The sequence below is a fragment of the Penicillium hispanicum genome (assembly GCF_028827665.1).
Source record: "Penicillium hispanicum strain IBT 35686 chromosome Unknown utg000008l_segment0_segment0, whole genome shotgun sequence".
In the NCBI taxonomy this organism is placed as follows: Eukaryota; Fungi; Ascomycota; class Eurotiomycetes; order Eurotiales; family Aspergillaceae; genus Penicillium; species Penicillium hispanicum.
The window spans coordinates 3,085,867-3,112,587 of NW_026623200.1; the positions used below are offsets into that span (position 1 = coordinate 3,085,867).

General features: G+C 53.8%; 9 protein-coding genes across 9 annotated transcripts; 3 read left to right on the forward strand and 6 right to left on the reverse strand.

The window, feature by feature from the left end:
• Positions 1–60: 60 nt before the first annotated feature.
• atgI (autophagy protein ATG9) lies at positions 61–2,909 on the reverse strand (the record flags this gene model as incomplete). The annotated part of the gene is made up of 2 exons (XM_056949130.1): positions 61–2,128; positions 2,188–2,909. The coding sequence occupies 2 exons, from the start codon at positions 2,907–2,909 to the stop codon at positions 61–63; spliced, it is 2,790 nt and encodes a 929-aa protein (XP_056796355.1).
• Positions 2,910–3,333: 424 nt separating this feature from the next.
• N7459_009963 (uncharacterized protein) lies at positions 3,334–3,681 on the reverse strand (the record flags this gene model as incomplete). Its single annotated transcript, XM_056949131.1, has 1 exon — positions 3,334–3,681. One exon carries the CDS (start codon positions 3,679–3,681, stop codon positions 3,334–3,336), a length of 348 nt encoding a protein of 115 aa, XP_056796356.1.
• Positions 3,682–5,504: 1,823 nt separating this feature from the next.
• On the forward strand, positions 5,505–9,362 carry N7459_009964 (GTPase-activating protein BUD2; the record flags this gene model as incomplete). Its single annotated transcript, XM_056949132.1, has 2 exons — positions 5,505–8,310; positions 8,371–9,362. The coding sequence occupies 2 exons, from the start codon at positions 5,505–5,507 to the stop codon at positions 9,360–9,362; spliced, it is 3,798 nt and encodes a 1,265-aa protein (XP_056796357.1).
• A 690-nt stretch (positions 9,363–10,052) lies between these two features.
• On the forward strand, positions 10,053–12,101 carry N7459_009965 (uncharacterized protein; the record flags this gene model as incomplete). The annotated part of the gene is made up of 1 exon (XM_056949133.1): positions 10,053–12,101. The coding sequence occupies one exon, from the start codon at positions 10,053–10,055 to the stop codon at positions 12,099–12,101; it is 2,049 nt and encodes a 682-aa protein (XP_056796358.1).
• A 646-nt stretch (positions 12,102–12,747) lies between these two features.
• N7459_009966 (LysM peptidoglycan-binding domain-containing protein) lies at positions 12,748–13,978 on the forward strand (the record flags this gene model as incomplete). The annotated part of the gene is made up of 2 exons (XM_056949134.1): positions 12,748–13,200; positions 13,253–13,978. The coding sequence occupies 2 exons, from the start codon at positions 12,748–12,750 to the stop codon at positions 13,976–13,978; spliced, it is 1,179 nt and encodes a 392-aa protein (XP_056796359.1).
• A 720-nt stretch (positions 13,979–14,698) lies between these two features.
• scw4 (putative cell wall glucanase (Scw4)) lies at positions 14,699–16,049 on the reverse strand (the record flags this gene model as incomplete). Its single annotated transcript, XM_056949135.1, has 3 exons — positions 14,699–15,697; positions 15,766–15,914; positions 15,983–16,049. 3 exons carry the CDS (start codon positions 16,047–16,049, stop codon positions 14,699–14,701), a joined length of 1,215 nt encoding a protein of 404 aa, XP_056796360.1.
• Positions 16,050–17,099: 1,050 nt separating this feature from the next.
• Positions 17,100–18,805, reverse strand: lcbA (serine C-palmitoyltransferase subunit lcbA; the record flags this gene model as incomplete). Its single annotated transcript, XM_056949136.1, has 4 exons — positions 17,100–17,282; positions 17,350–17,835; positions 17,897–18,407; positions 18,477–18,805. The coding sequence occupies 4 exons, from the start codon at positions 18,803–18,805 to the stop codon at positions 17,100–17,102; spliced, it is 1,509 nt and encodes a 502-aa protein (XP_056796361.1).
• A 527-nt stretch (positions 18,806–19,332) lies between these two features.
• Positions 19,333–19,608, reverse strand: N7459_009969 (1-3-beta-glucan synthase component FKS1; the record flags this gene model as incomplete). The annotated part of the gene is made up of 1 exon (XM_056949137.1): positions 19,333–19,608. The coding sequence occupies one exon, from the start codon at positions 19,606–19,608 to the stop codon at positions 19,333–19,335; it is 276 nt and encodes a 91-aa protein (XP_056796362.1).
• An 81-nt stretch (positions 19,609–19,689) lies between these two features.
• N7459_009970 (1,3-beta-glucan synthase) lies at positions 19,690–25,229 on the reverse strand (the record flags this gene model as incomplete). The annotated part of the gene is made up of 2 exons (XM_056949138.1): positions 19,690–25,021; positions 25,096–25,229. 2 exons carry the CDS (start codon positions 25,227–25,229, stop codon positions 19,690–19,692), a joined length of 5,466 nt encoding a protein of 1,821 aa, XP_056796363.1.
• Positions 25,230–26,721: the final 1,492 nt, after the last annotated feature.

The following is a 26,721-nucleotide window of genomic DNA, read 5'->3' on the forward strand; positions in this document are numbered from 1 at the left end:
GGAAAGTCCACAGTGGACTCGAGAGAAGCCTTGTCCTCCAAGGAATGGCACACTCCCCCCCTATATTCCCACCGTGGTGCGCCGGCCGTCCGTGTTGGCCTTTTGGAACTGTTGAATAAGGCCCAACACCCCTGCACCGCCGGCGATAGCTTCCAGGTTCTCGCCCTCCCCCTCATCGGCATCCTCCTCATCCTTCCCCAGCGGGTTCATGCGCCACGAGTCGCCGAGGTTGCTATCGCTCGAGGCTCCCGCAGGATGTCCCGGCGTTCGGGCTGCAAAGTCGCGGGTCTCGTGTGAATGAGACCCCTCATCATCGGTAGGGTCCGATAGAGGATGCTGTGGCCGCGCAAGCCGAGAGCGCTGGTAAGGAACGGTTCGCGCTGCAGGTCGGAAGCCAGACGTGGACGGCTGATGGTGGGGATCCAGAAGCATGGATGGGGCTGTTGAGCGGGCATCACCTGTTGGTATGGGTCTGAATCGGGAGCCACCAACGATAGATTGGCCAAAGCCGCCACCGGATGGAGGTCCTGGCCGTGGCAAATGCTCCCCCAACTCCACTACAGAGGGAGATCCCAGCGTAGGCAAGTTTGGTGGGGGGTGGAAGGCTCTTCGACCAGCGGGCTGGTGGTTAGCTGTGCCGTAGTGATCTAAGAATCCATAGTAGGATGCAAGCATCTTGCCATCCTTGGTGGAGAAGTAGTCTGCTCGCAAATCCTGCTTGTCCGTGTCTCGTCGGCCTTGGGACAGGACGTTTGTGCCCTTCTTGAAGTCAAACACCGCAAATGAACAGAGATAGCCCACACCATCCACATGAACCGTAAATTCTCGGAAGAAATCAATCAGCCGATCGCTACATTTGGGGAGGCTGAACCAGAGCACGAACGGCGTGAAGATCATACTCAGGATTTCCTCCAAAAAGATCACGATCTTGAGCTGATAAAGGATGGCAAATTCCTTGCGCACATCATCACTATGCAGCCGCCCTTTCCAGGTTGAAGGGAAGTAGTGGGTGAAATCGATCAACTCCAGAAGTGCATATTCCGGGTCAAACACGTCGGTCTCTTCGGGTGCCAGTCCCCGAGCGAAGGCCCACACGGTACCGAAGATACCCAAATAGAAAAGAACTGTGCGATCAGGAGTGATCTCGAACCCGAGAAATAGCTCTGGATCTACCACCGACGCAAGAGCAAGGACCGAGGCCAGGGCACCAGAGATGAAGGCAACGAATCGAGCGACCTGGACGGTCTTATCCTTCGGGAACTGATCAATGTAACGACTGGCAAAAGGATAGGACATGTTGATGCGTCGCTCAAACAAATGCCAGAGCTCATTGAACTCGCGAAATTTCCATTCCGCCAGCGGAGTATATTGGCGTGATCCGATCTGCGACGGGTTCTTCTTGAACTCGTTGAAATATCGGAAGAAGTAATGCATCATGAAGTACACGACGATGAAGGGTGCGACAAAGATATTCATGACGCCAGCGAAAATAAAGCGGCGGCGGAGACCGTCACTCAGTGCTCGTCGGTGAGTATCCTTGAGAAACAGCGTGCGCAACTGTCCTTGCTCGTTAAAAACATAGTCCATGATGCACAGATTGAGGTTCCACTCTAGCGTTCGAGAGAATAACTGGCGATTCCTGAGAAATGGAATGGGTAGAGTCAAGTCCAAAATGTCCTTGTTGACCAAGGCAATCATGTAATTTTCCTTGCGCATCAGTCGATTGGCAATGTCGTGGGCATCCATTCGCTGCTTCGACTGACTGCCCAGGAATCTTCGATGCTTGGCCGAGACTGCGGCTGCGGTGGCCGGATTAGCATCTCGCAGCGTCATCAATCGGCTGACCACCTCCTGCCAGGAGATCGTCTGGACTTCGGCATCAGAGACACCGAGGAGGAAGTAATAGAAATCATGCATATGATTGAGTCTACGGATGTCCAGCAGGTATTGAAAGAGCTTTCCTATCCAGAAAAAGCTGAATAGCCAGAGTAGAAACGTAGCCGACCCGGACATCTTGTTCGTGCACTGGGGCACGAGGATTTCTTGAAGAGCCTTGCTGCCCCGAACCTTGTGGTAGTCCACGCAATTGGTCAAGAACGTCGTAAATCCCACCACGAATGCAAAGGTTCTATATGTAGTCAGCGGGTTGGCTCCATCGTAATCAAATACAGCCCAGTGGTGGCATACAGCAGGTTCAAGGTTCGGCTCAGTAGAATGGACCAAAATCCGTTCCCGAGAAAGTAGGTGTATACGTCCTTTAAGAAATTGTCCAGATCCTCCACATTTGCCCACCGCCACATGGCTTTCCTCTTTGGGTCCGTGTTAGCTAGACTGGGATGTTGCCCCGCTAACCAACGCCCCCAGGGGTGACCACCATCGCTATCTTGCGACCGGGGGGTACGGTTTGTCTCCCAGCGAGGTCGGTTGGGATAAGGGGATGGTGGGGGACTCGGGGTTCTGGAGCGGCTAGGCATCATCTGCGGTGGGGGAGGCAGACGTGACTTCAGATCTTCATCATCGTGCCCCTCCACCAGTAGCGACTCAGGGACATCCTCATCCCGATCATCCAGCTCATAGCCTTGGGGTGACACCTGCGCTGTCCATCGTGGCCTGGAGGGTTTGCGACGGCGTGACACGGATGGAGAGCCATGGCGATGGACAGCCTGCGGCAACGGTCGTTGACCTAGTAAAGCCGCGGCCGGGCTGGAGGTTTGGCTATTCCTTGCATCCGCCAGTGCATTCTCCAGGTCACGGTCGCTGAAAGGATCCTGGTTGTGGCCCGGGGCCAGGCCCGCGCGCTCTTCGACATCGGAGGAATCGGAGCCGGCGTCGTGTTCCCGGATGGCTTCGTAGACCGATGGCGAGTCTGTGGGGGGCAGGAAGCGCGAGAGAATATTTGAGGACATCATCGTATATCAGACTGAAGCTGATCTGGCCCACACTAAGGGTTCATTTCCACGGCTGATAAGTTCAAGCTGAGTATCGTCAAGAAGGCGTGCGGAGGAGGTCTCGCAGCAGCAGCTCGGTCTCGCATGAACAACCGCATCTGCAATCAACGAAAAAGCAAGGCGGGTTCAAAAGTTTCCTCCCCTGCGCGGCGTCACTCGAGTGTTTGAGGGGGCGATCCGACGCATCTGATCCGGTCCGCGTGAAGAGGTCCCGGAGAGTCACCCGCACGACGAGCTCCAGGGTGATAGGCGCTCGTTATGACATAAGTGGGTGCCTGTTTCTGCCTGCGGCCGTCTCCGGTGCGAGCTTGTTGCTGCCAGCAAATCAAGGTGTCAATACCTTCCTCTTTTTGACAGGACCTCGTGAGTCAGGTGGCAGCTTAGGTCAGCATGGATCGTGCGGGGTCGTGACATCCCAAATGGGCAAGACGCCTCCACCCTTCGGCCGCAATCCAATCACTTCGTCCGCATCCTCTTCATCCTTCGTTCTTCCTTCGGCTTGCGCAGCGGCAGGGCGACTTCTAGAATTTCCGCCAGACTGGGAGAGGACGAACCAGGGTTGTTCATTGTTGCCCAGCACCAAGGTGACTCCCTGGGTGCAGATTTCACTCCCCGAGTTGCCTATTACCCTGAACAAAGAGATTGCGACGAGAAATTCCTCCCCCCCGGCTCCACTCTCGGGGATTTCCCTCCTCAACCTTGATTTAGTAGGAGACATCTTGCGGTCGGACATCACGATTTGGCGAGGTTGAGATGATGACACGGCCCCATCACGGTATAGGGCAGCGGATACGAAGTAAACCGATTACGGAGTCCAATAGTGGGCAATGATGATGATTCTCCCCCTTTTTTTCTCGACTCCGAACTGACCACGGATAACAGATAGGAGCGAGTACAATTAGAGATTAGAGATTAGGTACCTTTCTGACGGGCAGTACATGCATGCGTTGTACTTCCGATGCTTACAGCGCATTGGGGGGGTACACCTGGCCGGTGTACATACTTCGTCCTGCAGTTGACGGTACATATCTAGAGGGAGTTAACGGGGATTTCTGTCGCCTACAGAAAGAGGGTCTGATCGACATTTGGATCATGTCCTTCGTGCTTGGCCCTCGCTCATGATTCAGGCCGATTCGCCCCAAGCCGCGCCCAATTCCCACCCCCTAAAAAGCCCAGAGGTGCCACGCAATAATGAATAATGGAGCACCACGACTCCCGTCCTGCACACGGCTCCCACAAGGATCGTGGTTTCAGCTCAATTCGAACGAGGAAAAAGGGGGGCCGGAGCCGGTGAGGACGCTAGGTTAGGCAAGGAAAAGAGAATCTTGCGTCCTATTTACTTTCACTGCTGTAGCGCGACGGTCTATCCGTCCCGATTGGATGTGCTGCGCTCTCGGTATTTTCGGGTAAAGGGCATGCAGAACGAGGCGTGTAGGCGTTGCAATCGTTGGATCGCCCTCCTGTCGGCTCCGTTGTACCTGGAGAGGAGCGATGCAAGCGGGATTCCGCTAGGCCGTGGACGAACGGGCCAACGACGATCGGCCGTCGCCCCCTGGAAGTCAGGTAGAAAAATAATAATAGGGACCAGATAATAATCGAGAACAATCGATGCCGAGCTGAAGCCGATATAGAGAAATTGGCCGTTGGAGCCAACGGAATTACGGTCAATGCGACTGCGATCGCAATAAGATCCTGCATAGAGTTGGTGGTTGATTTCTCCTGATACACCTCAGCTTCCGTTATCCACACCCCCCTCTCCCCTCTCCCCTCTCCCTTTCCCTTAAGCCAACTCCAACTTCACCGCGAATCGCCTCCACGACACCTCCCAGCGTCTTTGCAATCGGGAGCCCCCGAGGACAGGACCCGTTGACTTGCCTGCCGGTGGCCCATCCTGCCCTTCAAGCGGCTACCGTAGCTGGGGGATCTGCAAAACACCGGACGCACACACACAAACCCGCTTCAAACGAAGACTCCTTCCATCCTCAGCCACCCCCCGGCAATACACACACCAGACCTTGCCAATTTCAAAAGGGACTGATGAAGGCGTGTGTAAGTGTCTTCCTTCCCATCACCCTCGCCTCCCTCGGCGTTCCCCTCTTCCTCGACTCCCCTCTCCCACCACAATAATGATATCACGCCCGCCCCAGGCGATCATTGCTCTGGGCTGTCTCGGTCTAACTAACACCTCGTCAGCGACATCGTCGCCATCGACCGGCTGAAGGAGTGTACGCTCATCTTATTCGCTAGACCCTGCCTCTCTCGCACAAACGACGGTGACCCGCGCCTCCCTTTGTTGTCTCGTCGATCCCGCCGTCTCGACCGAATGTACGAGTTCGACCCCTTTCCTCCCCCTGGACTCCATGTGTTCTTCTAGCAAGTGCCTGGACACAAGCGACTCTCAATCTTTCTCGTGCCGCTGAGCAGAATATCCCGGGCACGGTACCCTTGCCGACGTTGTTTTGAGGTTGTCTCGGGTCGGTAATCACCCTCATCTCCTACGGGCCCCCTCCTCCATTGCACTCTCGTCCGCTCTGAAAGAGCGACGACCAGAGCAGGATGGAGTCCGATAACCCAAATGGGTATAAACGGAGCTCGATGCACCAGGCCTTATATAGCCGTCCCGTGGAACGGCGAGCGAGCAAGAAGTCATCATCCAGGGATCGTCACGGCATGATCTATCCTGACAGTTTCCGAGACACGGGAATTCGCACAGTGACCCCGGAGTCACATTCACCCTTGTCGGATGCTGAGTATCTCACCCAGCACAGTGCACCTTCACCGCGCACCACGATGCGATCGCGAACTTTCGAACGAGGCGAGGAAGACACACCGACAGACGGGAGGAGCCTGCGTACACGATCACGGACGGCGACGTTGGAAGAACAGAGGAGCGACCGGGGTGAAGTGACTTCCACTACCTATAAGACGCGCACCAGAATCGGATCCGTCAATGCCGCCAGCTCCTCCCAGCCCAAGACAAACGAAACCAAAGTGGTAGAGGAAACAACTTCTTCCATCGGTTTCCCGTCAATACACCCGCCAAGCCATTTTGGTCAGGCTGTCACTCGTCACCAACTCAACAAATCACCCGGTAACGGTCGGGTTACTACGAGCACTAAATCGCAAGCCGCCTTCTCGTCACCCCTTTCGAATACCGACGCGGCGAAGATTTTGCAATTGATGAAAACCACTTGCGGGAGAATGCATGGAATTCTATCATTTCGGACGACATCTAGCCATTCGTGGGCAGCGAACTCCTGGACATCTGGATACTGCGCGATCAACGTTGCCACCGGCAGTTTAATATATCAGGCCAAAGGGGAACCAGCATTGGCCAAGACGCTGATTCCCGACCTACGTGGCTGTCGAGTTCGGACTTTGTTCGACGCAGAATTCCAAACCACATACTTGACCGTGCATACGTCCACATCTGGACTTGGTATTCAACTACGACCCCATGTGAACGAGACGTTCGACTCGTGGCTCGCAGCCCTGCTTTGTTGGCAGCCTATTCGACCCAAAGGTGTCCAGAACAAAATGACAAAGCCTCAATCGGTGGTCATTGGGGACCGACGGATACCGGAGCGGCGGCGAAACTCAGAGAGTGTCACTCAAAAGGATGCCGCCATCATCAAAGTTGGAAAAATGCTGCTGTGGGACAAAGCGTCCGCCGCTGGAATTCCACCAGTATCCTCTCGTCGCATGTCCACATATCGACAGTCAAGAGCCCAGTCTTCCTCGTGGCAGCGCGTGAGCTGTACACTGCAGGAGAATGGCTTCTTCAAGCTTCTTACCGAGACTGATGTATCTCTCGTGGGGTGCATCCACCTTTCCCAATTATCACGTTGTGCCATCCAGCAATTGGATCCCTCGGTTTTGGATGACGAGTTTTGTATTGCTATATACCCACAATATACGGCCCACCCCGTGGCCGATCCAGCAATGCGTCCCATATATCTCTCCCTTGAGAGTCGTGTGCTCTTCGAGGTCTGGTTCGTCCTGTTGCGTGCATTCACGATTCCAGAACTTTACGGGCCCGAAGCCTCATCCGGCGAGGATGACGATCTAAACAAAACACCAGAGGCCAACGATTATCCAACCAGAGGCATGTTTCGGATCGAGAGGATTCTCAATCTGAGGATTACAGAAGCTAAGCTTTCTCGGGCGAAGGAAGAGGAAACTCCGCGGAGGCGGAACAAGCCCAGAGCCCATGGTCATTCTACTCGATCTCCACCCATAGTAAGCGACTACTACACGGAGGTCCTCTTGGATGGCGAGATCCGTGCAAAGACTGCCGTGAAATATCGCACCACGAATCCTTTCTGGAGAGAAGAGTTCACCTTCAATGATCTGCCGCCAGTCCTGTGCCAAGCCTCGATTCTGGTCAAGACACTCAACACGCAGCGAGACTGGACACTCATCGCACAAAGTGCGTCCGCTCAAGGAATCAATGCGGTGAATATGCTAGACGAGATCGAGGTTTCTACCAATGACGCGATTTTCGGGCGGGTAGATCTACGACTCGATGAACTAGATCCCGGCGTGGATGAGGAAAAGTGGTGGCCTATCCTAGATGATCAGGATCAAGCAGTGGGCGAGATGTTCATGAAAGCGCGGTTGGAAGAGACTGTGGTTCTTATCTCAGAAGAATACGCGCCGATGTCAGATCTTCTGCAACAGTTCACCAACGGTCTGACCATCAACATGGCCCAAGTCATGTCCTCGGAATTGACCCAACTGGCTGAGATGCTTTTGAACATCTACCAAGTCGCCGGGTCGACGGTGGATTGGATCTCTGCGCTAGTCGAGGACGAGATTGATGGAGTACACAAAGAATCCACCGCCAGTCATCTACGATATACGACTAGGATTCATTCCAATGACTCCCGCGAGGGAGGTCAGGATCGTAACGTCCTTGTGAGAGACATGGGAAGGACAGCCACCGTGGAAGCGAACCTCCTCTTCCGTGGTAACTCCCTGCTAACCAAGGCCCTTGATTTGCACATGCGCCGACTTGGAAAGGAGTATTTAGAAGAGACGATTGGAGATCGACTACGTGAGATCGATGAGAGCGATCCAGAATGTGAAGTGGATCCGGCTCGAGTTCCACGCGCAGAGGATCTTGACCGCAACTGGCGTAACCTCATCCACCTTACGAATTCCGTTTGGAAGTCGATCGCATCATCGTGGTCGCGTTGTCCTTCAGAACTAAGGCTAATTTTCCGGCATGTCAGGGCATGTGCGGATGATCGCTATGGTGATTTTCTTCGCTCTGTGACCTACAGCAGTGTTTCTGGCTTTCTGTTCCTGCGGTTCTTTTGCCCGGCTATTCTCAACCCTAAGCTGTTTGGGCTTTTGAAAGGTAAAAGACGATCCAAAAGCAACCCCTGTTGACGCTGTTCATATCCTGATGTCATGGCAGATCACCCTCGCCCTCGCGCCCAGCGCACTCTAACCCTCATTGCGAAGGCCCTACAAGGACTAGCCAATATGACGACCTTCGGCAACAAAGAACCATGGATGGAGCCTATGAACAAATTCTTGGTCGGAAACCGCACTGAGTTCAAAACCTTTGTCGACAAAATCTGCGACATTCCCGCACATCTGCCAGCTCCGATTCCTACGCCATCCTACACCACCCCTCTACAGATTCTTAGCCGCTTGCCAGCGACCTCGCGCGAAGGCTTCCCCAGTTTGCCATTCCTGATTGACCAAGGCCGATCATTTGCCAATCTAATCCGTGTCTGGCTCGAAGTGGTTCCGGAACGACTCTCTGAACTGGAAGAGATCGATCCGTTCCTGGGCAAATTCCATGAGTTAGCCCTCAACCTGCAAGAACGTACCGAGGATTGTCTGGATGAGGCCGAGCTAGCAGAGCGACCAAGTGGAAATTTAGAGGTCAAGTGGGAGGAACTTGTGGACTCAATGGAACGAGCCGTGACTTTCTACGATGAGAGCTCGAGCAAGCCAGCTACCCCCGCGCCGGAGTCGTCCACTTCCACAGGATCCATTTCAGTCTCCGCTGCAGCGACCACCTCAGCAGGGCATCGCGGTTCAATCGGGTTCTTTGCGTCGCGGCCTGCCATGCCTCGCCGGTCAACAGATTATGCTCCTGATCATGAGGACGATACGCCTCCCAGCTCGTCGTCCGCTACATGGGACCACAGCCGCATACCTTTCTCGCTACCCCGATGGTCCGACACCCGAGATAGTACCGGCAGCTCCAAGAATTCCTCGACGTACTCGCTCGAGTACTCTGATAGCTCCAAGGTGGCTCGCCGGGCCAGTGTCACCAAGGAGACCTCCAGCAAATACCGTTTCTTCGACTTTGTTCCTGCTCCTTCGCGGCGCAAGGCCAAAGAGCGTGAGCAATCCCAAAACCACTCGCATGAGGACCTCCGAAATGCATTCTGATCCCCAGCCGCCTCCGCTTAGGCAGCTTCTGCTAGCCCTATATCGGCTATGATTGTCCCTCGCATCCCTCTACTCTCTATGTGCTCATGATGTCGACGCTCCTCTTTTCTTTTTCAATTTTTCTCATATCTACCATCTCCCTTTCTTCTTTTGGCCATTAGTCCTTTCTCGATATCATCTCAGCATGTGTCACGGTGTTGATACCCTTTCCCCTCTTTTGGTTTTGTTTCAAGTTCTGTCCTCCTTATACATGACCCCATGACTCCCACCCAGTCCTTCATCACAAACACTTGACCACGAAGAACGTAAAAAAGAGAAGCCGTCATACACTATGGATCTTTGGTATACAGAAAAGCACCACTTGGTGGTTTCCGACTTAGGGCTGGGTCGGAACTCTTGCATCGGGCTTGTTGTGTTTGGGGCTCTCTATTTGCTTTTCCTTTGGCCTTGGCCTAATCTCCTGGGAGAGGATAGCCAGTTTGTATATAACTCGACATGTTCCCAAATAGACGGCATGCACACTAGTTCTCGTTCATTTTGGATTCATTTGCATGTAGGCACCGTCGCCGATCTTGGGGCTGTGTCGGGGCAGCGATGTGAGCGGGGACCACATCAGAGTCTCGACTAGGATACCAATTGCACAGTTCGAAGCAGAAAACAAACTTCACGCTTGCATCCCACACCTCCATCATGCCGCAGCTTTCCAGCCTCCCGGCGGAGATCTTGCTGGCAATAACAGACCATGTGACATATTGGAGCGATATCAATGCACTCGTGAACACCAATCGTCGCTTCTATTCTCTCCTGAATGACGAACTCTACCACGGCTTCTGTGAAGATCTCCATGAGAAATTCCAGTTGCCCCTGGGACAAAGACCTCGACACACCGTGCTCGACTGGGCGGCCCAGCACGGAAAAGCCCTCTGTCTGCGCAGACTGTTTCAAGCTGGCCTTTCCCCTTCCATCAACAGTCCACGATCATGGCATCCAATGACCCTGGCGGCCACTCAGGGGCATGTCGATATCGTCCGCATCTACCTGGAGCACGGGCTCGACTCCACCCCTAGACGCGGGCTCTGGTTCAAAGGAGGACGCCCCGGGTATCCCCTCCCCTGGGCAATAACCACCGGGCAAGTCTCAGTGGTCCGGCTTCTAGTCGAAAGCGGCCAATCTGTGGTGTCCGAACACCTAGCACGGAACACCAGGCAGCCATTGTCGATGGCAACCTTGTCCCACCAAGTGCCGATGGTCAAGCTGCTGCTGGAACTGGGATGCGATCCTCTTTCCCCGGATGCCGCGGGCGGCTGTGCGTTTTCGCATGCGGCGAGGGAGGATCTTGACGTCCTGAAGATCTTCGTTGACGCTGGCATGGATCTCGTCTCGCTTCGTCCGGGATGTGACGAGGATGACGGCGGGCCGCTGACGAGGGCCCTGCTAAGCAACAATGTGCCGCTCGCCGAGTTTCTTCTTGAACACGGGTTCGAAGTGCAGATGCAGTTAAATCCTACCAATGGCTTCTTTCAGGAGCGGTGGTCGAGGCACGATATCTACACTTTAGTTGCCAGGATGCAGAAGCGACGGTCCAGCATGGTTCAGATATTCTGGTCGCAGATCGACGTGGACGACGTGATCGAGAACGAGTACGAGCACCCGATAGGCCGTCTGATGAAAGCCGCGGCAACCAGTGGCTCGGAGGATCTGATGTGGCGCCTTTTGGAGACGGACTTGGCGGCCAAGAATAAAGTCAGCCCTGCAGTATGGAAAGGCGGTTTGAGCTGTTGCTTGGGCGTGGCGGCGGCGGCTGGTCACGTCGGTATTGTAAAGATGCTTCTGGAGCACGACGTGCATCTCGATGGCTTGGGGGATCCGGACTTGAGGATGGGCGAGTATCCTCCTCTGCTGCAGGCAGTGGATCGTGGGCATACTGAGATTGTGGAATTACTGCTTGATAGAGGAGCCAGCCCTTACCCTCCGTTTTGTCCTTCTGCTATCGATCGAGCAGTTTCTTGTCCATCTGCTTCAGATACAAAGCACCATATCATCCGGCTTCTACTGAGAAGACACTTGGAAATCGGAGACAGGGACTCTTGCCATTCATTAGTTCCGCGTGCTGTGTATGGCGGGGAAGCCATTCTCAAGATGGCCCTTCAGCATCTGGATATCGAGCTCCAACCCGATCAGCAGCAACATCACCAAGCGTTGTCCTTAGCAGCTCGGCTCGGTGACATCAGCATCATGAGAATGTTGTTGGATGCAGGGTTTGATCCCACTATTCATCGCGACGAGAGAGCAGAGACCTTAAGTTTGCTATTCCTAGCAGCAAAGCTAGACAACGACAACCCGCACAAAGACTGCGAGAAAGCAGTCGATCTCCTTCTGACATACGGGGCCGACCCTGAAGTGGAAGATCCGCGGACAGGCTTGAAGCCCATCTATTTTCTCGCAGGGATTGGAGTCTCACATCCCGGGCGAGCAGAGGCTGCCAAGCTTCTATTGAAGAAAGGCGCCGATCTGTTTAGGATTTCCGAGAATGGAGAGTCTGTGCTGGTCACAGCTGCGCGGGCTGGTCATACTCCCATGGTCACGATGCTACTGGGATACTTTGATGAGCAGGCTACGCCCTTTACTCGGATAAATGACATGGTTGCTGCGGCTGCGCGTGCTACTGAGGGAGACAACCCTAAGCTAGCGAGGATCCTGTGGCATTATTATTGGCGCAGGGTCTATCCATGTCCATAGAAATGATGTTCATGTAAACTACTCCAATTGACAAGGAAGCCTAGGAGTCAGTCATCGGGTCGCTGCGGGTTCCTTGTGTCGGGGAGGTCATATCTGGTCTCATAGCATGGCAGTGGCAAGTCTAGGGTCTGAAAGAGCTTGTCAAATGTTAATGCGGATCAAACAGGTGAGAGACCCAGTAAGATAGAAAACATCCGAGCCCATCTATACTTAATACCCTGCAGATCATTAGACAAAGCGTTTTGTCGCAGACCGAGCCATGCACTTGTCACACGAACATGGCATAGCCTGACAAGGCTGGAGAGGACAATATCAAGCCCAGCGTGTCCCTGGCAAGAACAATATTAGCGAAAAGCTATTGTTGATGCGGTCTGCGAAGCCCTGGCCGGGCTCTTTGTTGATCGTTTTGGGGGCCCTGGTCACTACCCAATCGCCGTTCTTGTCGAATCAACTTCACGCTCGATACGAACAAAGAAGGCGTCAAATTATATCATGTCACATTTGAACGATCAGCCTCGACAGGCTGTTCAATCTTGGCATCTGGCAGCAGTGTGGACCTTCAACGGAATGGCAGTATAAAGATTGATCACTGCTGTCAAAGACTTCCGAGGTTAGATAGGGGACCCTCAAATTCAAGCAGTCCAAGATGGGGACTATTCGACTGAGCATCCGTCGTCTTCTCACCGTCTGTGAATTGTTCTTAGTGACGGCGGCCGCGGTCTCTCTTGAGGACGATCCTCCGCAACATACAACCACCCATCGCTCATTGATCAACCGGGCCACATCCAATCTTCCACCTACGCCAGGTAGTGATGGCTTGTGCTACAACTACACCGTGCAGCGCACCGATACTTGTCAAAGTATTGCCAAAGCGTATGATATCACGGCGCGCGAGATAGACAGTTACAACGCCGACAACTGGCGCTGGAAAGGCTGCGGCAATATCCAACAGGGCGATTTCATCTGTCTCAGCTCCGGCGAGCCTCCGATGCCAGTTGCCCTTCCACATGCAACTTGTGGTCCTCAAGTGCCTGGGACCGCCCGGCCGAGCAACTATGCCATTCTTTCATCTCTGAATCCATGTCCCTCGGGTGAATGCGTAAGACTTGCCATCTTATCTGTGTCTCGAAATCAACTGACTATACGCCCAGTGCTCGGTACAAGGAGATTGTGCCAGTGGCTCCGACGTCTGTCTTTCAGACAGCTGTATCTCCGGTTGTGGAGCGAAGTCGACTGATAAAACCACCGCTGAAGCAACCAAGACTACTGCAAAGGAGACAACAGAGGCCGAGACGAAGACCACGTCCAAAGACAAGACTACGACCGAAGTCAAACACACAGCTGAACCCACCACCACGAAAGCAGAGAAGACCATCGAGGCCAAGACTACAACCAAAGACGAGACGACTTCCAAAGCTGAAACTACAACAAAGGCCGAGACCACCACCAAGGCGGAAACAACTGCCAAAGCCAAAGCAACAACCTCATCAAGTAAATCTCCAGATTGGTCGCTCGCAGCATACACCGGCCTAAACTGTGACGGAGACTATTACGTGCTGGAGGGCTACAGTACAGACGACTCCAAATGCGTTGATATTCACGGCGGTCTGAGCACAGAGGACACCGGCTCGGGGGTTTCTTGCATTTACTTCACCGATGGAGGGTTCACGTCGAGCGACTGTGCTTCTAGCCCAGATATCAAGATCTGGTCGTGGGTTCTGACGGGTGCTACCTGCGAGGCATACTCGAATGCGACGGGCTGCACGGGCGAGGTTGCAGATGTTCACCCTCACGATGGTGGCTGTCAAGCAGAGACCTGGAGACGTCCGCACTATTGGATGACGTGGCGTTCGCTGCAGTGCTCAACGAAGGGGTGAGATGTGTTTTGCATTGCGATTGGGCTTTCTGTTCGTGTTCTTGTAACCCCAAAGAGTTACGCAGTGGTGCTATTTGCGATGTTTCTAAGGAAGGAGAATTTCGCCTTTGGGAGGGCTTGTTTGTGACTGCGATAGTACATATTGAGTTCGGTCGATATTACAAGGTATCCTTTGGTCACTGTTGGTTATGCCAACACTGCGTCCAGTCCTAGAGACAGTTTCCTCGTTAGCACGCATACCGCCCATAATGAAGAAGATCATGCCTCTTTCCCCTAGTGACGTCGTAAGAAGCCAGATATTTCAAACATAATGGCATGGCATAGAAGGCAAGGTAGAGAAAGTCCCGTAGACCGTGTGTTGGCTTATTTGGTATCCTCTTAGACCCCAATGCCGATGATCGACACATTGCAATGGGAGGTTAGATCAATCGGGGCGAAACTTAGTCTTCAGACTTCAAAGCCAACAATGTTATAAGGACACGGGGAAAAAAAGAAAAAAAAAAAAAAAAAAAAAACAAACAAAGACTGGCTGGCAGAATGTAAAAGATAGCTTGTAGCATTATGGATTGACGAGACCACTTGTCACCACAAGCCACAGGCTCGATGGAAAGGAGAGCACTGAAGATGAATTCCTCGTCGGTTGCATGCATTCTACTACGAATGGAACAAGTATTCTATTTACACCACCAGATCCCAACACCAACACAAGCAACACGCAGAGCTACCGTGGGTAGATACCCCAGAACCGCTCCGCATTGAATGTATACGGGTTATCCTCCTTCCACAGATCGTCGTGCGCCGTGAACAGCACCACGTCGTCCCCGCGGTGCGCAAAGCTGCGCCGTATACTGTCGACCGCAATGCGCTGGTTCTCGGGCGACGGGACCGCGGCGCCGTTAGCTTGTCCGGCGTGCGGCCAGCCTGATTCCGTGATGATGGTGCGCTTGCCACCCGCCGCAGCGGAGACGCTGTGCGCTTGTTCGAGGACGTATGGTCCGGCGTTGTGTGGCTGCTGGGTCGCATCGAAGAAGGCGTGGCAGTTGGCGGCGCAGTAGTCGGAGGCCTTGCAGAGCTCGGGGTGTTGGAGGAGGACGGAGAATGTGTCGACGGTCACGACGAAGCCCTCGTAGCCGTGTCCGCGGAGGATGGAGCGTGCTTGGTACACGGCGCTGGTGACGTCGGCGGGCGAATTGTGGCCACCGTTGACCAGCTCGTTGCCGATGGCGATGGTGTGGAAGACGGACCAGTCTTGCTTTCCGTTGGGCAGAGTCGCCGCATCGGTGAATGAACTCAGGCTGTCGGGGAATCCGGTCAGGTCGTAGATCCCGGCGAAGACTTGCATGTTATGCTGTCGTGCTGCCGAGGCCACGGCCTGCGTCTGGTCGCAGTCTGTACCATAGATGCGCACAAACGAGTAGTCGGACAGCTGGTCAAGGTCTTTGTTCACTTGCTCCGGGGTCTTGCAGCTCCTGTCGGCGTTGTAAGGAGAATATGAAATGCCGAATTGGCGATGGGAGTTTTGGTCGTGATCAGGACGAGGGTGTGGATTGGGGTGTGGATGAGGATGTGCTTCAAGATCATGCTTGTGCTTCTTGTCGAGTAGAGCAGGCTCATCTGTCTTCACCGTTTCGTCTCGCGGTTTCGCTTGCGTCAAAAAGGTGCGAGTCGCACCGGGCTCAGGTGCTGGTATTGATGCCAGAGTATCGACAGTAGAAGGGGACTTTCGAACACATTAATCACTATTCATTCGCTGTGTGGTGCGGTCTCCAGAAGCCTTGATCTACTAACAATTCCTTGTGGCGCTGGCGTCGCAGCAGCAGCGTGATGATTTGTTTCCGTGCCGAGTCGATCTCCATTCTCATTCACCCAGACGACTACCTCGGTGACAGACTGGGCTTGAGAAGCGTCATCAAGGTCTCCAGAGCAATGGCCTGGGCCTAGCGATTGGTTAGTAGAGCACTGGATGCGATACTGATCTTCCCAGCTGAGTGATCCTCTCTCTTACCCTGAGACTCGGCCTGAACACCACATGCCAGAAACAGGGCCAACCCTGCCAGTGAAAGATACTTCATCGCACAGTGAGCACCCCAGGTTGGAATCACCGAGCCCTCGAATTGGAAACCTGAGGTTAGTAGATCACCAGCATAACAGGAGTGACCTCAAAGCTCTCTCCCTGGCGCACAAGCGGAGAAGGTGATCATGCAGATCAAGCAGGTTATATGCCTCGTGGAGCCCATCCCATGAAGAAATCCGCCAGGGGGAATATGGTGCCGACGTGCGTAAACAAAGGGGGGGCTCAAGCATAGTTATTCGGCGTGAGGTGACATGGAGAATGAGATCCGGATCCAGGGCTACATGGCGCTGCCCCTTAATCCAAGGCTCTTCGGAAACAAGAGCGTTGGTCTAGACTCTCCTAGAGGGAGATCTCAGTGTCGAGCTGTGGAATGGGTGAGATCTCCCTCGGAGCGAATCGAGGAATGTCCCTAGCTGCACCGTAGGTGTGTAGAATGCTGCGTCCATTCCAGCCCCGTCGCCCGGATACCGAGCCACTGCTGTTCGATGGACAAGTAGAATGTGTGCAATAAATGCTGTAGGTCACATTTTGAAGCCAAAAAGGCAGTCAAATCGTCTGTCCAGGATAAGTCAACCTGATTGGCGGCGCATGGAAACTGGGAAAGAGCCCCGGTCTATGAGACACATGAAGTACTAGTTAGAGCGAATTACGTCCGCCTGACATCCAATGTACAGTGGGCATGAAGCCCTCAAGGAGCTTGGAGTGCACATTGGCTCAACAGCACGCTAGAGCCAGATGTAAAAAATAGTATTAAACAGTCTAGACCATGCACCAATAGAGTGACATACCGCCCCTCGAAGAAAGAAAGCGAGAGGAATTGGGGCGGCGCTGTACAAGGTAGCAATAGGCATGCGTATGAACAAGCAACTTAGGAATACACGGGATGAAGCTGGGGACATTAGGGCGTAGAGGTTGATGATGGTGATTGGTGGCTGAAGAGCTCCTGCGACCAGAGAAACCAGAGAATGATGCCGGAGGTCGTTGGGGACGTGAGTGGTCATGCAGTGGCCAAGGCCAGCTGGCGGACAAGTAATGCACAGCGAAGGGATTATTTCCTCTTGCTCATCACCTTGGTGATGGCGTGTCGGATTGTCGTTCCGGCTTTCTCAAGCTCTTTCTTGGTCAGGCCAATTGTAACGCAGACCTTGAGCGCAGCAGGGACGATCATCTTCGGCTGGAAGTTGTCTTCCAGAGTCTTGAGGCGAGTGATGAGAACTCCGTTGGCCAGGCACTATATGCGAGGAGTCAGTGAGCTAAATCACCAAAAGAGCACAGGAAGAATGGAGAATGAAACGTACCTCGTCGACGACATCTTGCAGCAGGTACTGCTGGTCGTCGTACGTGAGCCTCTTGCTTGCCACAACCTCAGGCTTGATGACCAAAATCAAAACGGGATTCTCATGGGAGCTGGAGCAGTAAACCCAGTCGCTGCGAGGATCCAACTGAGCTCGCAACACCTTGGTAGACTCTCGGAGTTGTGCAACGGTCTCAGGACTATTCTGCAGAAGATTGATAGTGGCACTAGCAGTGGTCGAAAGCAACGCAGGAAGGGCCGCAGAAAAGGTGTAAGCGGAAGCCGAAATACGCTGGTGATGCACAATCTCCTCCGATCCCGCACAGAAGCCGCCACCCCCCACAAGAGGACCAGCCAGCGATCCCACGATCATGTCAACTTCGGCAGCATCGACATTCTGGTGCTCGGTGATACCGCGGCCAGTTCGGCCCAGAACACCGAAAGACCATGTTTCATCGAGGATGAGACGGAACTTATACTTAAGGCGCAACTCGATCTGTAACGACGGTCAGGAAATAGCAACCACGATATCCTTGGACGCTGTCACTCACAATCTTGGGCAAATCCACCATATCACCGTAAGACTCGAACAACCCCTCGGTGATGATGAATCTCCTAGTCAATGGCTTCCGGGCCTGCTCCTTGGTAACCTTGGCGAGCACCCGCTCCAGGTCCTCCATGTCGTTATGCTCATACCATCGAACGAGGCTGCGCGAAATCTGGATCCCCTTCCGAATGGCAAAGCTAACACCCTTATCCGCAACGATAATGTCACCGCGCTTCGAAAACGCAGGGATGACACTAGAGATGGTGGAGAAGGCCTGAGAATACATTATGCACGCCGCAGTACCCAAAAACGATGACACATCTGCTTCAGTCTTCAAGTGGACATCCTGGGTACCGTAGAACCCACGCGGACCACAGGGTCCCACGCCGTAGTTCCGCAGGGTCTGAATGGCCTTCTCCTTCAGCGCCTCGTTCGTGTTGAAATTGTAGAAATTAAAAGAGCCCAGGTTTGTCACGGTACGGCCATTGGCGAGTTTGGACTTGGGACCGACAGGGCTGTAAAATTCACGCGATGATTTGTTAGCAGCAAGTCCAAGTCAACATCACCGTGCGGCAACGACCTACCCCACGATCACAGTCCGCTTATCAACCTCGAGCTCCTCCAGCGATGAAGGAGACCCGACGAGCGGCTCCGGAGTCCACTCGTCAACAAGGTCGTCGATCTCATCTTCGGACAATGGCACGACGCCAGGCTTGGTGGAGTATTTCGGTGCGAGAAGATACCGCACAGCGAAGAGGAAGAGGAAGAGTTCGACGGCTGAGCGAATTGGGTCATCTTGGTAGCTGGATTTGACATAGCGGAGGAAGATCGCGGAGCCAGGGACGCGGTGGAATAGGTTCGCGAGTTCGTGCAAGTACTCGGACAGGAGACGTTGTGTCTCCTGGATGTCCATTGTGGGTATTTTCACTGGCGCTCGGAGCGCAAACACACCAGCCAATTCCGTTGCAGCAGCAGGAGAGGACGACAAATCACCGTAGGAGCGCACTTGAGGACTTGAGACGATCGGATCGACCGGGGGGCCACAGACAGGTCGAAGCTGGTGTCACGTGATGACAAGCAGGGGTGACCACACGGCTTGAACCTGGGATCCTCCAGAGGATACACGCATACATACTACTAATTACGAAAGTAATGACTACGACTAACCAGTCTCTATCGAAGCGATGCAGATTGTATTCCGTTAAGTGTGGAGGAGAAAAAGAAAACAAGCTATGAGAGCGGGAAAACGAAGGTAAACCCCCCCTGGGCAATGACAGAATCACTCCAAATACAAGAGTCATTCCAGACAAGCCATTAAGATCAACAAGTGCGCCAGTGATTTCAAAAGAATGCAGCGAGTAAGCAGGAAAGAGAATATGAAGGGACAACCAGAAAACTTTGTACAGGCCATTTTTCATACAGGGCTGCAACCCACGAACCTCACAGCATACGGGCGAAGGTGAAAGCACCAGCGGTGGTGGGGTTGACGAGGGAGGAGGCCGCATCGTACCCAGCAGGAAGATGACTTCCAGTATAGTAGGTTTGGGTATCATTCAGGCCGTGATCGAGAGGTTGCAGGAGATACATGCTGTTGCCGCTCTTGACACCCACTTTGTCCCAGAGGGTCTTGAGGAAACTCTTGTCAATGTGCAGATCATGCACAACCAAGGGGGCAGCGAGCAAGATGACGAAGAGAACGAGCATGCAGAAGTACATAATGGCAAAGCGAACGACCCGTCTCTTGCGCAACTTCGACTGCTTGAGCGAGTAGATGGGAGGTCGGATTTGACGGCTATGTTACAAGTCAGTTAGGAGACCACAGAGTAGGATGTTGGGATAAATCACATACCTAGGACGGAGCCAGAACAGGATAACAGAGTGGAACTTGTCGGCATAGGGAATGGCGAGGACTGGCAACATGAAGAATAGGATCATGTGGCCCAGAACGAAGTCAGCCGCAAAGTAGCCCAGCTCGGTAATCTTGCACAGGAATTCACGGCCAGGCTGGGAAAGAGAGTGCCATCCCATGTTGTACCACTTTCCGGTCCACCAGGCAATGTTAGCCTGGTCGTTCTTGAATTCACGGGTCAGGGCAAGCGAAATGATCAGCTTGTAGACGAAGCGCTGAATAGCCAGCATTGCAATCATGCCCGACACAGTTCGGGCCCAGCTGAACGACTCGAGGATGAATAGAACCTCGAACATGACGATGAGAATGATGACTGCAATGGCGTGGGCGATAGCAGCGAGGACGGCGCCGAATTTCTTACAGCACATGCTGAAGATGGGACCCATGCAGCAGGCCATGCCAAAGAACATACCAGCGACACCGGCGTTAACAGCAACTGGCGCAAGTGCAACGAGGGCAATTCGGGCGATGGCGTTGGGTGCATACTTGGGGTCGTCGCTGTACATAGTACGGGAGTTGATGTAGAGGAAAGGGATAAGGGTCGCACCGACGACGACAAGCGGGGCAACAATTTCACTGAAGAAAATGTTGGTAATGCGCGCGCGAGGAATGTCACCAGAGCCCTTCTCCGACGGCACACCGAGAACCTTTCTCTTATAACCAGTGATGCGAGTACGGGACAGTCGACAGAACCCAATCCAAGAAGAGGCGTGCGAACGTGAGTTGCCACGCGAGAGCCAGCGCAAGTAGTCACGGTAGTCGATGAAAAAGTCGTTCCACGCAAACTGATGGGGGTTGAAGAGGAAAGGCGAAATGATCAGCGCAAGCAAGGAGACCCAGAACCAGATCAGAGCCGCAGTCCACACAGTGGAGGTGGCGAACAAGAGCATCAGCAGCAAGCGAGCACCTGCGTAGATGGACGGACCGGCAAATCGAGAGTACAAGACACCGAAGGGAATACGCGCGGTAGCGAAGCCACGACCGGTAGCAATGTACCGGGCACCACCAAAGGACAAGTTCTGGTGAACAGCGTTGGCGTAGATCTGGCAAACGAACACCTCGAACATGAACGAGAAGGAACCCCAGTGCTTAGCCAGACGGGTGGCCATGCGCCAAACACCACGCTCAGTCAATTCCTGGACAGCAAGAGGAACCAATGAGATGAAGAACACGATGAAAATGGAAATCACGCAACGGTTGACCCAGTTGACAATCGGGACGAGATCGGCACAATAGGTCGGTTCCAGGGGGTCAGTAACGGGAAGGTCCGAGTTGTAGCGACAGGTGATAGTTTCGTGCTTCAGAGCACCCAGATTAATCAAGACGATCATGAACATTTGCACCGAGAGCATAATGAACATGTTGTTGATGTGGAAACCAGGGTGGGCGTAGTAGAAAGACAAGAAGCGATCCAGGGGCAGTTGGGTACCGAGGTAGTAGTACTCTCGAGACAACATCTGTTCTCCCATACCAGTACCGATCTTCGTGGTGAAGTTCAGAATGGAACCGAAACCCAAGTCACGACCTTTGCCACACTGGAAGTACTCGCAGTGCTTGATACGGCCTCCACGAAGGATGGCGTTCATGCCGGCGTAGATATCCTCGTTCAGGTGCAGACCCTTCTGTGCCTTGGAGACACCACCACGGGTAGTCATGAAAGTAGCGTTCAGGAAATCGGGGTGACCATAGTGCAGCTTACCACCGATCTGGGCAAGCGTACGCGCGAAGAGAGTACCGAATGTTTGTTCCTTGGAAGCAGCAACGTCACCCAGCATACCGATGTTCTCGGAGAAAATGTATTCACGAGCTCCAAGAATAGCGACGGGGTGTTCATCGGGCGAGGCGATACCAGGAGTGTACGGGGAAACGTTGTCGGTGGTCAACTCCTCAAACTCAGCGAGGACACTGCGAATCTTGAGACACTCCTCCAGGTAGTTGTCCTGGTTGGCGTCGATCAACTGGATGTATTCACCGCGGTAAAAGATAATAGCGTGGTTCTGGTTATCGGATTTTCCGTCACCCAGGATGGGGTTGCCGGAGAGCTGGATGCGGAACTTGGGTTTGCGCATGCCGTTGTCGAGCAGTTCACAGTGACCATCGATGAGCGAAGAGTAGAGACGGGGCTCGTCACCCTCATTCTCTGGTGGCTCCTCGTCAAGGTAGGCGATCTGAAGGTCGGGATAGGCACGGAGTAAGAACTCAGTGTTCTCGCGTTCATCCTTGTTGAACTTGGCATAACGCTGCATCGACACACAGATGCGGAACTTGCGGCGAGCCATGCGTTCCAGCTCCCGTTCAAGCTTCTCCGAGTTGCCGCCGAACATCTGCACGACCTCGGGATTCTCAACACGATACAACAGTTTGATAGCCCGGCTGTAGTTCATGAAACCAGAGACAGTTCTGTAGAGAGTTTGCGACCGAAGGGAAGCCCAAATACGGGTGCGGAGGGTGTACTCAGGAGCAGCAGACTTGAAACCAATGCAGTAGAATGGCAGATCGTCGATCTTGCTCTTCTGTACATCTTTCTCGCCCTTCTCGAGTTCGCCATTGAATTGGGAGGTCTCGTCGGCCAAGATCTTGGTATCCTTGACGAAGCAATCCCACTCGTGAGGGTGGAGCTGCTTCAGGTATTCCAACAGCGTCACACGGGAGTAGGGTTCGTCCTCGCGGATGATTTCACGAAGAGAGAGCAAGATCTTCTCACTGTAATGAGGGATGAGAACACTGAAGGTAGGCATGTTGTCGACAGGCAAAGGTTCGGGCATCGGAGTGGACAGAGACTGGGCGAAGAAAGAAATACGACGCTCAGCCTCGCTACCAGAGGGGAAGAACTCGGTCTTGAAGGACTGATCCTCTTGCGAGACAAAGAAAGTAGGGGCACGAAGAGTTCGCTTGCCTTCTTGCTCCGATGGAACTTGGTGGTACAGGAGCTTCTGGACATGGTCGATGGCCAGCAGGTGCTCGCGGTACATGGAGATGATGATGGCGTTCCACACCTGGGAGATGAGGACCTTGGGCTTGTACTTGATCTCCATGTCGGTCGTAGCGAGAACCTTAGAGTAGATACGCTTTGGCAGGCGGGAGAAGATGTTTCTCCAGGGAGACCAGATGGAGACACCAAGGTAGAAAGATCGGGCCACCGAAAATATGGTGTTGCAGATAATGTACCACAGATAACTGTCCAGGAAGAAGAGCGTCAAGTCCATGAAGAACATCAGGCCCAGGAGAATCTGAGGTTGTTTCTTGCATAGAATGTTCTTCGCGTAAGTGACACCAGTGCACTGGAAGATTTGCATCGGAGACAAGATCCGAATGGGGTCCTTGAAAGAGAGAGTCAGGAAGAAGTAAGACTCAGCCAACTTGGCACCGAAAACGCAAACCCAAAGACCATATGACATCCACATGTCATTACCCTGCAGAGGTGGGAAGCTGGCAGTGAATGTCTGACTGGCAACATATTTCCGTCCCTTCTTCTTCATGTAGCTGCCGAAGAGCCCACCCAGCGGCTGGACCGCGAAGAAGATGGATGTCAACAGCGCGAGAACGAAGTGAACGATACCAAGAGCAAGGCCGACCGCGTGCTGGACGCTCTCAGTACCCAGCTTGTCAAGGAAGCCGAAAATGATCACACCAGGAACCAAGTTGATAATGAAGACACCGAGGAGCATGAAGAAACGCTTGCGGAGGTGCTGAGCGCCGGCCCAACGGCGCGGCACGTACAACCACTCGCAAATGGTTGCGAAGATTTGAATAAAGCCGGCGAGAGCACCACCAAACCCGACGGCACCCAAGTACTTGGCAGGGGAAGGCTTCTGGTTCCACTGCTGTTGGTAGTTATGCGTGTAGAGGGTCGGGGCGTTGTAGGCAGTGAAGAACCAGAAGGAACACAGATGGATAACCCAAATACGGTTGAAGTTGGTCACCATGTGGAACCAGGAGCGAGTCTCCTTGTAGGTCTTGAAGAACGCCTTGTTCCAAAGGACATCCTTCAGTTTGGGCCACCTCTCCGCCGGAGGAACGTCGACAAGGCGCGTCTTGTCCTCAAAGGAAATCCGCTCAATTCCCTCGGGGTACCAGAACAGCTGGTTCATATCATCGTAACCGATGATTTGGTTGTGGTCACGCTCGCGGCGAACGTACTTGCCCTCCAGAATCTCATAACCCTGGTCACGGCAGAACTGGTACAGCGGAGTGATGACCTCGTTCAGATAGGTAAACTCCTCGACGGGCTCGACGCGGTTCTGGCATTCGGGGGAAGAGTAAAAGTCATCGGCACACTTGAAAATGAAGCACAGGCACTCCGGCAAGAATCGAACCTGGTTGGCTTCACCCCAGATGAGGAGATACAGAGCGACCTGGCGGGCGCGGTCGTGCTGGGACATGCGGTTCATGCGGGACTTCCACCGGTACTCTGCAGCCTCCAAGCTGTTATCGCCTTCCAAGGCCTCGAGCGTCTCCTCTTCGTTTTCCGGGTTCTGCTTGGCAGCTTTCTGAGCGGCCTTGCGGGCTTTGCGGGTTTTCCGGTCCGCCTTGCCGAGCTTCATGTTGGCAAAGCCCACTGCATCGTCCAAGTCCAGATGAGCGGCGAAGTACCAACGACGGTAGTTGGCGTTGTGTCCACCGATGTAGTCGGCGTGCAGCGACAAAAGGGCCTGGTTCGGCGTCATACGCGAAGCACGAGAGTCGAGAAGCGTCATCATGTGGTCGTACATGTTGCGCATGCTGTCCCGCTGGAAACCGAACTTGTTGACAAGGTCCAGGAAGATGTCCTCGAGCTCTTCCTTGGACAGTGGGATCTGTGCGTCCGAGGTCCAAGCCGGATAGGGCTCCCGCGAACGCTGGCCAGCCGGCAACGCGTTTCCGTAGTCCATGCCATAAACGGGGGTTGAGGCGCCTGACGACCGGTTCCCGCCGTACGAGATCTGCGAGGAGGGGGGACGGTAGCCGTAGCCACGGCCGTACTGGCTGTCAGCGTAGCTGTTGTACCGTTCATCGCCGCGGCCATAGTAATCCATGTCAGCGGCCCGGGCCGTCTCCGATCTCATGGTGAAATCGCTGAAGGTCTCCGACTCTTCCTCCGAGTCGTGACCCCGTCGACCCCGACCGGCTTGTCCCTGGTCGTAGTACTGGTCACCATAGTCCTCGTCCTGGTGGCCGCCTTCATAGTATCCTCCGTCGGCATATCCATGGCCACCACCGGCGTCTCCGCCATAGTAGCCCCTAGAAAACAATACCGTCAGCTTCGGGGTGCCCGTCGACAAGTGGGGTCCAGGATTCACGCAGACTGTCCATACCCTTGATCATAGTAGCCATCACCATAGGCCTGGTTGTCATAGTAGCCCTGGGCATGCTCGTCCTGATAATAGGCGTCGCCATGGCCCGCGTGGGCGTAGCCATCGTCGTAATGGCCTCCTGCGTAGCCCGACATGACAGAAGAGTCGCAATCGATCGCTTGAATGGAGCTGTGACAACCGATCAGTCTCTCCCATCCACACGATGGGTCGTTCACACGATTTCCGAGATTGGACCCGAGTGATGCCGGACCGATCAGATCAGTCTTACCTCAAGCGTGACCCATGCACAGTATATCTAGTTGAGAATAAAGCCGGACTTTTCCAAATTATTGCAGCATCGACACAAAACGAATGGCGTAGACTAGCGTAACGGGGCGTTGGTCAAGGGCAATGGAGAAAAGAAAAAAAGACAGACTGCCGAGCTGGCTCGAAGAAATTCCTGAGTGTCAAACTCGGCGGACACTGGCGAAATGAGCGAACTCAAGCGGCGGATGCTGGACTTCTCTTCTTCTCCAAAGGTGCCAGGGATGGCAATCGCGAGATGGGAAGAAGGTACCTTCCCAAGAGAAACGAGAGTCGTCAGGGAAAGAACGAGATAGCGAAGCGAAGGAAAGAGAAGCAAAGGGAAGGGGGGGAGGGAAGTGAGTGTGAGGAAGGAAAAGATCGTGCTGTTATTTTGGGATTTGGGGGGGTGGGAATGGCTGGGCCAGTGGTTGGTTCTTTGGGGAGGACTAATTTACCGTACACGTACGCCCACTGCGTTGGTGCTGCATCACGGTGGGCAGGCGTACACGGTACCTGGCACCAACGCGGCATTCCCAGCGTGGAGAGCGGTACCCACTACCGCTACGCACTTCCCCCCCCTGAGCACCGGTCGACTGTGCATAGCACCGCGTTCCTCCAATACGCCTGTACCTTTCATCCTCGATGCGACACACCAATCACGATCTGGCTGTGGTGGCAGACCAATCAGCGCCTCTCCAGCCGCAGATTCCAAGGGAAATCATCGCGGCCCCTGAAACCCGCCCCACCCCCGTGTATAACGCGGTATCGCTCGACTTCGCGCTGATTCGTCCGTGCCTTGTTGTTGATACCGGCATGCAGGGATAGCGTTGCACCTTGTCTTCCATTCCTCGTTTCCCGGTGCTCGTCGGTATCTGGTGAGTGTGTATACATACATGTCTCTACTATGTGGATGTCTAGAGTCGTCTGTGTTTCTCCCGACTCGGGCGTGTCCACCGCGTTCCATGGCTCTCCCGCACTTCTCATCGCATTGGCCTCAGCTCCGAACGATCGGCCCCTTTTCGTTTCGCTTTGGGCCTAGCAAGTGACCGTCTCGCCATGGACTTGTACTTGCCATTTTACCGCTAGAAACTCCATTTCCCCGTTCTTGTCGCCACTGTGGACCGGTGGTTCTAATATTATTACATCTACTGTATATACACACATTTAATATTGCATGGCTTTGACTTTTCTGCCGTTGCGCTATCCCAGACGCAGTTCAGCGCGCTCCTATAAAAAGCCTCCACTTGGACAAGGTTCCCCTCCCAGCCTTGTTGGCGTGCATTATTAATTCTCAATTGTCCTCATCTATGTCCATATATCGGCCATGCTGCAATAGAGTCG